The sequence below is a fragment of the Mchenga conophoros genome, linkage group LG20, assembly GCF_057382185.1.
Source record: "Mchenga conophoros isolate Kocher_MC1m ecotype Shallow Benthic linkage group LG20, M_conophoros_male_GT1.1, whole genome shotgun sequence".
Taxonomy (NCBI): Eukaryota; Metazoa; Chordata; class Actinopteri; order Cichliformes; family Cichlidae; genus Mchenga; species Mchenga conophoros.
The window spans coordinates 19,274,302-19,284,059 of NC_140545.1; the positions used below are offsets into that span (position 1 = coordinate 19,274,302).

At 38.7% G+C, this 9,758-nt stretch overlaps 1 protein-coding gene across 2 annotated transcripts in view; it reads left to right on the plus strand.

Moving 5' to 3' along the window:
* LOC146550629 (ephrin type-B receptor 2-like) overlaps positions 1-8,739 on the plus strand; it is a 90,973-nt gene extending 82,234 nt beyond the window's left edge. For both annotated transcript variants that reach the window (XM_085258844.1, XM_085258842.1), the window contains 5 exons: positions 562-777; positions 886-1,035; positions 1,917-2,110; positions 2,209-2,364; positions 4,655-8,739. In XM_085258844.1, the coding sequence (XP_085114970.1) occupies positions 562-777; positions 886-1,035; positions 1,917-2,110; positions 2,209-2,364; positions 4,655-4,763 (825 nt within the window). In that variant the 3' untranslated portion in view covers positions 4,764-8,739. The remainder of the gene's footprint in view (positions 1-561; positions 778-885; positions 1,036-1,916; positions 2,111-2,208; positions 2,365-4,654) is intronic.
* The last annotated feature ends 1,019 nt before the right edge of the window (positions 8,740-9,758 follow it).

Consider the following 9,758-nt stretch of genomic DNA (forward strand, 5'->3'; position numbering starts at 1 on the left):
GTTTTTGAATGTCAGAAATGTATATTTGTGAATGTGGAGATGTTATATTGGTTTCACTGGTAAAAATAAATAATTGAAATGGGTATATATTTGTTTTTTGTTAAGTTGCCTAATAATTATGCACAGTAATAGTCACCTGCACACACAGATACCCCCCTAAAATAGCTAAAACTAAAAACAAACTAAAAACTACTTCCAAAAACATTCAGCTTTGATATTAATGAGTTTTTTTGGGTTCATTGAGAACATGGTTGTTGTTCAATAATAAAATTATTCCTCAAAAATACAACTTGCCTAATAATTCTGCACTCCCTGTAGAACCTGGTACCCTGGTACTCTCTTTTTCAAGAGAATTTGTACAGTTTAATATCTGAAAAAGGCTGCACATGGAAGCAGGCAGAGTGGTTGAGACATAATGCTCAGACATTTATCCAAAAGAGTCCAGTGTTTTTTTCCAATTAGTTTTATAACAACCTGTGATGTTTGGAGAGTCAGCACATGTGATTTTTGTGGAGTGAATTTACATTAATTTACACTAATTTGATGTTGTTTTCTTGAAAGCAAAATGATGGCCAGTTCACAGTGATACAGCTGGTGGGAATGTTGCGCGGCATTGCAGCAGGAATGAAATACTTGTGTGACATGAACTATGTCCATCGAGACCTGGCAGCGAGGAACATCTTGGTCAACAGCAACCTAGTGTGCAAAGTGTCTGACTTTGGCCTGTCACGTTTCCTTGAAGAGGATACTTCAGACCCCACTTACACCAGTGCTCTGGTGAGTCCTTATCAGTGACTATGGAGACCTTCATTCAGTACATTTCATTTATAATACTTCAAATTGTATTATAAATTCTGTCATAAATGAACTTCTTCTTCTTCTTAGGGGGGAAAGATTCCCATCAGGTGGACAGCACCAGAGGCCATTCAGTACAGGAAGTTCACCTCCTCAAGTGACTGCTGGAGCTATGGCATAGTCATGTGGGAGGTGATGTCATATGGAGAGAGGCCCTACTGGGACATGAGTAATCAAGATGTGAGTAAAGCCCTTTAAAATTACTGGTATTTGTGTTTAAGATAAACAATGATAAACTGCCAGGTAGTGGTAGTTGTTCCCTTGGGCTTAGCAGTTTCAGTTAAGTAGTTTCAATTTACTGCCAAAAGAATGTGATAACGGCCCATTATTGCTTCTGTAGTCAGTCAGAGAAAATCTTTTGTGACTGAAATTGTACCCTGAAATCAGCACGTCGCAGAGAAATGAGAAATGTGAACGAACTAAATAAACTTTGATGCACACTACTTACTCCTGAAAAACAACCCCATCGCTCCGCCACCAAATTTTAAGCTTTGACACAATACAGTTAGATAAGTACTGTTCTCATGGCAATTGCTCAAACCAGAGGCATCCATCAGATTGCCAGATGGAGACACGTGATTTGTCACTCCAGAAAACACATCTCCACTACTCTAGAGTCTGGTGGTGGTGTGCTGTAGGCCTCTGGATCCGATGCTGTTTTCAAACCCATGAAGCTCTCTATGCACTGTTGTTGAGCTAATCTGAAGGCCACGTGAAGTTTGGAGGTCTGTAATGATTTACTCTGTCCATAAAGGTGGTGACCTCCGTGGCAACCTCGTACTACACAGTGTTAAACATGTCCATGTCCCAACTTATTTGAGATTCCAAATGGCTCTTTTTCTTAAAATAGTACATTTTCTCAGTTTAAACATTTGCTATGAGAATAATATATCAGTTTATCAGATTTGCAAGTCATTTCTTTTTTCTTTTTAAATCCTGTCCTGTTTGTCAGCTTTTTGCAATCAGAATTATGATCTGAATGCATTCAGTTTTTATTTACATTTTGCACCTTATTCCAAGACTTTTGTTTTAACCATGAGTTTTCATGCAAATTGTTTTAGGTAATCAATGCCATAGAGCAGGACTACAGGTTGCCACCCCCTATGGATTGTCCTAGTGCACTACATCAGCTAATGCTTGACTGCTGGCAGAAAGATCGCAACAACCGACCCAAATTCAGCCAGATTGTCAGCACACTGGATAAGATGATCCGCAATCCCAACAGCCTGAAGGCCATGACACCATTGTCATCAAGGTATGACAGGAAGAACAATTATTTCACGCTGAGAGTTGCTGACACCCAATCATCTTTTTAACTTCTAGTTCTTTTGTCTTTTTCTATCCACCATTTAGTGTTCATTTAGCTCTGCTTGATCGCAGCACTCCAGATTTCTCCTCTTTCAGCACCATCGATGAGTGGCTGGATGCCATAAAAATGGGCCAGTACAAGGAGAATTTCACCAGTGAAGGCTTCACCAGCTTTGATGTGGTGTCTCAAATGACCATGGAGTATGTTAGATACTTTTCTTATATCAAAAACAGAGGTCTCACGTGCACACACTAGCTGATGAGTTAGAATGCGGCAACAATGGGGAAGTGTAAGGATTTGAGTGAGGGAAACCTTGGACCTTGCCATCTATGTGGATATTACTACCTACTACCTACCTAAGCATTGTTGCAGACCATGTACACAAACTGTACACCCTACTTTGATCTTAAGTGACCTTAAATGGGCCAGACCAGTGAAACTACATTATAAATGTTGTTACTCGTTAAGTTACTGTGGACTCATTAATAGTTGAAAAATAGAATCTCACCTGTCATTTCAGTGTTTAACTGTTAGTAATTGCTTTAATGTAATCTGAAAGAAACAGAAACGTATTCACGGAAACAGTATTCCCTAATGGCTATGGCCTCTTTCAGCGGGAAAATATGCCCTGCCGCAAAGGAAAAATGGTTCAGAAAAGTTGGGACTTAAAGAATCTGTTGCTAATCTCTTTGTGCCAGATACAACAGCATGCATTCAGGGACCTACTGATGTCTCCATGCCTTGATGGTGTTTGTAGTCAAACTTGGCACTGCTCATGTTGGTACTGGTCTAAGAATCCTTGTGTACTGCTCTGCCAACCAGGAGCTGTCGCTTTGGCTCTGTGGTGTTATTTCCAATACCTTTCTCAGGTGTCTTTACATATTGACTCATGTGTCTACTCAGCTTGGTTGAGATGAGCTTCCATGTTGTGGAGAAGCAGGTATTCAGGCAGTTGTTCTATGATGTCATACCATTATGGGGATCGCGAAGGATCCCCATAATGGTATGACATGACGGTTTGGAGAGTAAGGCTGAAGAAGCTCGTTGATATAAGTGGAGGCCTCTCTTTATAAAGACATAAAAGTAAGAGTGAGGATTCTAAACTGATATATAATAATAATAATTAAAGATATGGTAATAAAATTATGAGGCTTTGCCAACAAAAATTAAAATAAGCACTTAATATTTGCCACCATGTTAAATGGCCTGTATTTTGTATAGCGTTTTACTAGTCCCTAAGGACCCCAAAGCGCTTTACACATCCAGTCATCCACCCATTCACACACAGGTGATGGCAAGCTACATTGTAGCCACAGCCACCCTGGGGCGCACTGACAGAGGCGAGGCTGCCAGACACTGGCGCCACCGCCAAGGACTGCCCAAGGACACAATGACCGAGACTGTCCAAGCCAGGGCTCGAACCGGCAACCTTCCGATTACAAGGCGAACTCCCTCTTGAGCCACAATCGCCCCTCATGGACCATGGGCCTTAAACTTCCAAAGAAATCAAACATGAGCATGTCTATTAGGCTGTCCAAACTTTCAGGGGTAAGACTTGGATCTCACAGGTCAGCAACATGAGCAGGACTGAACTTATCTTTTTATTTTATTTGTATCCCTCAATTGTAAAAGCATTGCTCTGCTGCCTGCCTGCCTGCCCCACATACCCAAGTTTGTGAATACAATAACTCAAAAATGAGGTGATGTAATACCTTAGGTGTATCAGATGAGTCTGAATCTTAATGATATTGACCTCAAGGTTAAGTCAGGGTTCAACTTTCCTGAAAATCACCTAGGATTTTCTCATTTATACAACAGGTATTTCTACTATGAAGCTGAAGGGTAGCACGGGCAGCTGCCTGTATTTTTATTTATTTATTTATTTACTTTGAACATTTACACGTTTGTGTGCTTTAAATTTGTCACCCATTGTCAGAATGCTCTGCTGTTCAACTATAATGTCCTGAGGTGTCTATGGTAGGAGATTACCTGAACTACCTGTGTGTGCCATTGTGCAACAGCACATAAGAGCTTTCAAAGCCCAGAGTTTTTTTGGCCACACCAGCAGCCTCCCTTACTGTAGGGAGGCTGCTGCCATACTAGTTATCATACTACTTATCATACTAGTTACCATACTAGTTATCCATGTTCCCGAAATGAAAAATTAAGTTGAAGAGGTTTTTTTACATGCTAGAGGAGACCAAATGTGTGTCACAGAGACACAAGCGCAAGTGGACTTGCACTGAGAAATGTGAAAGTAACTGTTGCTTAAAGTGTTGCAGATTTAAAGGAAGACTGGTAAATTTCATGATCGATTATGGACTAAGTGCCTGAACTTTTTTAACCAACTTTGTACAATTTTATAATATACACAAAAGTTGTCATTTAGATTTGGTTGTCAGTATCCACAAGCCAGAATGCCTTCTGAAATGTCAACTGTTACTCCTGTGGTATAGCTGGGTGTAATGATGGCGTATGATTTAACTTCAGGGATATCCTCCGAGTGGGAGTGACATTGGCTGGTCACCAGAAGAAGATCCTGAACAGCATCCAGTCAATGAGGGCCCAGATGAACCAGATCACCTCTGTGGAAGTGTGATCTCATAGACCAGAAGCACAAAGACTGTTCACTACAGGAAGTCCAGCTGCCAGTAACCATGCATTGAGGAACACATACACTGTGACTTCAGTTGAACCTCAGATTCACTTTTCCTCCTTCCAAACACTCTCCAAAGGCTTCCATCAGTATGCAGCACAGCACAGATGTTGAGTAGTTTTCTTGAAGCTGCTGTATATTCAGGTAACAGTCTTTTTGGGGGGCTGTTGGACATAATCACAGGCATCTAACTGTCAAATTACTACAGTACAGTCACGTGTCTTGTTAATGTTCCATCACTCTTCCACTCTCTCCACTACCAGCAACTTAAGTTATTCTTAAGAATTAATGTCCTAAAATTGGCCTTGCATTTTGAATTTTATGCAAGGAACCTGCTGTCACAGTGAACGATGATATTAAAAACAGCATAGCAGGACTCAATGAACTGGCTGGTGCAAATTACAACTTATACGTTAAGTTGAGCATATTTATTTATAGCTGCCACCTTCACCTTACTGCTACCTCTGTACCACAGTAATTGTGGCATTTTTCGTAACTATGTAAAGTTTCTTAACTATGTAAAGCTGCAAATCAGAACTTTTTGTCAGATCAAACCCAGTTTTTGGTACAGGTAATTGAACATTTACATAGATTGTATGGTGTGAATTTGAATAAGGAAGCATTGGCTAACTATGACCCTTATATTATTCAGCTACAATGTAGATGAACACACTTCTACTACCAGCAACAACAGGTGCCAAATACATATATATCTCTCTCTCTCTCTCTCTCTCTACACACACACACACACACACACACACACATATATATATGTATGTATATGTGTGTGTGTGTGTGTGTGTGTGTGTGTGTAGAGAGAGAGAGAGAGAGATATCATTTATCTCACTGTCCCATTTACTGCGGAAACTGTGATACGAAACTTGCAGATATGATTCTCGGTTCTGTTCATGTGTTTTGGGGTTAAAGGTTTACAAGTTTTCATGTTTTATAGAAAATTGTTCAAGAGAAATACCTTTTACACCCAGTTGTTGTCTTGTACATATCAGTATATATTTTTCTTTTAAGAAAAAAAGACTGCTCTTTCATTTGGCACTTTTAAATCATAGCTGTTAAACAAATTGCTTTTCAATGTTTCTTATTCTCACATACCACTGAGAGCTATAGGCACTGGCTTGCCAACAGAAGCAAATTGGGATTTAGTGTCTTGCCAGAAGATAGTTCTAAATGATGTCGCAACTGAACTACTAACACTGTATTTAGTGACTCAACATTACTTGAGTTATAGCTTCCCAGCAAGTGCTACCAATAACCAATTATTATTCTATTATCAAAGTGATTTAAAATAACATTCAAATGTCCTGCAGATTTTGAAATCTAGAAATTTTAAAATGTCAATTCAAATGTCTCTATGTTTTGCAACCTAACAAAGGCCGTATGTAGAGGAGTGCTTTTCAAGTCATTTTCAGAATATGAAAAATAATACAAATCTTGTTAATTATGTGTTCAACAGGCTTGGCTGATAAAAACCGATGATACATATCCCTTTATTAAGCATAGCATGTATTACATTTGATACCAAAGTTTAGCCTTTAACATTAAACTCTGTGTATGATGTCTTGAGCTTGACCACCTACAGTGTAACTTTCTTGGATATATATAAAATGCACAAATTATTGCTTTCATAATTAGGAGACTCACATCCACTTATTGTGAGAAAACAAATGATTATTCTTGCCCAAAAGTAAATTCACATAATTAGTATGTCATTCAGATGTTTTCTCATTAAGAAACTGAGTAGTACTTGATAATGCAGCCCATAACTTATGGTATAATTTCATATATTTCAGATCAGAATGTAGGGTGTTTTTCAGTTGTCTAAAAATATATCTCTGTAAGGACAGTGCAACCAACTAGGGCCAGGACCAAATTGCTCTCTCCCCAGCCACCTCCTCTGGGGGAAAACCAAGGCATTTACAGCCCAGCTGAGAGACCTAATGTCTGTAGTGTGTCTTGGGTTTATCTCAGTGCCTCCTCCCAGTAGAACATACCCAAAAGGCTTGCTCAGGAGGTATCCTAGTCAGATGCCCAAACCACTTAAGCTAGTACCTTTTGGTGTCTAAACTGCTCCAGTGTGAACTATAGGCCACCACATGATAAAGCCAACAGAACCACATCAACTGCAAAAAAGCACAGACAATATCCTGAAGCCACCACAATGGAAGCCTGTGCATAAAAATTTGAAATAGACTTACTGCCAGCATTGTAACCAAGTCCTCACTGTGGTTTGAACAGTGACCAAATAGGGACTTTCTATAATAGTCGTTTTTTGTTTGTTTGTTTCTTGTTGTCTTTCTTTTTTTTTGTTAAACAATGTCTTCTCCAAGTCGACAAGATACATATAGACTGGTTCGACTGGCACCAGGGGCTTTGGCCTGTGAACAAGACATCACCCTCCCCAGGCCTCACTCCAGGGCATGGTTATAGCCCAATGGTTATTTCATTTTTTTTCTTTTGTTTAAAAAAAAAAACAGTTAACATTTGAATGGCATTTCAGAACCGAACTTATGATCCTGATTTTTTTTTTTTTGGACACATGGATGGATGGACTTCGATGTGCTTCCATAAAGTTGAGTTTCAAATTAAAAGCAGTCAGCTAAGATTCATTTTTGGATTTGAGAGCAGTATTCAGTTGTTTAAGGAGAAACTCCATTCTCTTGCATTCCTCTTCACATGCATTGCACTTCTAAACTGATCCACGCTGCTAGGCATGGGCATGTGAAGTTTTAATGATGCATCATAGATGAATACTATCAGAGTGTCTTGGAGAACTTAGAATAGTTTATCTGTGGATTAAATCTGTCAACAGATGGGTGATCTAAGAGGCCACAATAAATGAATATGAGGCTTACTTTGAAAAGCCGTAATTTCCAATTTCGTAAATCATTACTGAAAAAGTCTACAACCACTGACTGACATGATTTAAAATATGATTAGGTTTTGAGTGGTAAATCAGACTACCCATGGTTTGGGAAAATATAATGGTATAGTTGTGCAATGTTTAGGATTCTGTTTAGGATTCTGGCACCATAAGTGCATTTCTGTCTTTGCTTCTGAGAGGAAAATCGTTCAGATTGGCCATTAAAGCTATAAGCACCAAGCCTCAGAACAAAATAGCTATGCTGTGGCTCTTATGGAAGTCTTTGCAAGAAATTAGGTATCATGTCCCGTTTAGATATTGGTGTTTATACACTCTGGGTTTCTGTAGGACATAGAGGTCCTGTGCTCCACATTATTACCATAAAAGATGTGTTCCATCTATGATCTCTGTTTTGTCTTTTCTGTCCTTGTACATATTCCCTTCATGATTTGAAATGAAGCTGAAGCGTACCATCATCCGAACTCAGAAATCAGTGTGGGTTGGGGTTTGAAAGGTAACATAGCTCAGAAGCCTCACAGGACCAATACAGCATTAGAAATATTTTGGGGTTTTTTTTATGTGAATTTTTAAAAAATGTGAGGTTGTTGTTTTTTTTAAAATAAATGTTATGCAATCGTTGTACGTACAGAAAAGAAAAGTGAATTTTCCGTTTGAGTCATGTGACATTTGAGTGATTTTTTTTAAAAAATGGGGACATTTGGCATGTTAAACCCTTCCTTCTAATGTACTGCCATAAATCACATGTTCATCCACTCACTATGGTGTTATCTACATGAGTCCCTTTGAACTTGGTCCTGTTTGTACATGTTCAGAATGTTGTCAGTTATTGTAAGGCTATAACATGTTTTGATGGTAGCATTCAAAAGCACAATTCCAAGACATTTATTCCCCGCTTATGTTTTGAAATTCAGTGCTATTGTAAAAAATCAGGAAGGAATACATATGCTTCTTTAAGGGTTAGTTATTCTTTGTAATCTGCTCACTGGAACACATAAAAATAAAGAAACAAACTCTTAACAACCTGCTTTAACAATGAAGGTTTGGATTTCTAGTGTTGGATCAGGACAGGCCAGACTCCTTTTTTTCTTTTTTAATATGTTGTAGTTTAAAGAAATGCACTGACTTGAATTAATTATAAAACATGTCCTGATGCATGTTCTTTCTGAACAGAAGGTACAACTAAGACTTCTGTATTGCAGAAGCTCATTAGACATTGCATGTACTATTCTGGGCTCTGTGTTAGTCTTCCTGGAGATAGTGTTTTTTGGTAAATTTTTATGACTATGATCCAAAAGAGGTGCTTCCACTTATCTCAGCTTTAAGTGTTGCTTATTGTTTGTATTCTCGTTTAATGTAAAAATCTATTGTTCTCTCTGATTTATAACAGATTCATATTGATACCATTTTTTATTCTAACATCATATAATATAATTGTAAAAACAGCCTTACATATTTTACAAACACATAAACACATTGTACTGTAATGTACACATGCATTCTCCGCACATATTTAACACACTGGACCCAGGCAGCAGATTGACATTAGATGATAAGTACTTCTGTTCAAACTGACCAGAATTATTATTTGATGGTGTTTGGTAAGAAATCAGATTCTGTAAATTAATAAGCCATCCACCCATTTTCTCTGCTTATCTGGATCCAAGCCACAGTCTAAGAAGAGATGACCCAATCTTAATCTCCCCATCCACCACCACATGTTCCTGTGGTGGGACATCATGGAGTTCCGAATGTATGCATTATACTCAGAAACCCAAACCACCTCAACTGACTCCTTCCTACGGGAGAAACAGCAGGTCTTCACTGTGAAGCTCCCAAATAACTCACATCTAAGGCTTGTATCTGTGATCTTATTCTTTTGATCATAACCATGGCCATAACAACAGGAATTTGAATATGAACCTGACATACTTGCTCCTCCACTTGAGACAGAAACTCATCCCTCATTTCCCCAGTGGCATTCTACCCTTTTCTGGCTGATAACCATAGCCTTTGTCATCTCTCATCCCTCCTGCTTCACA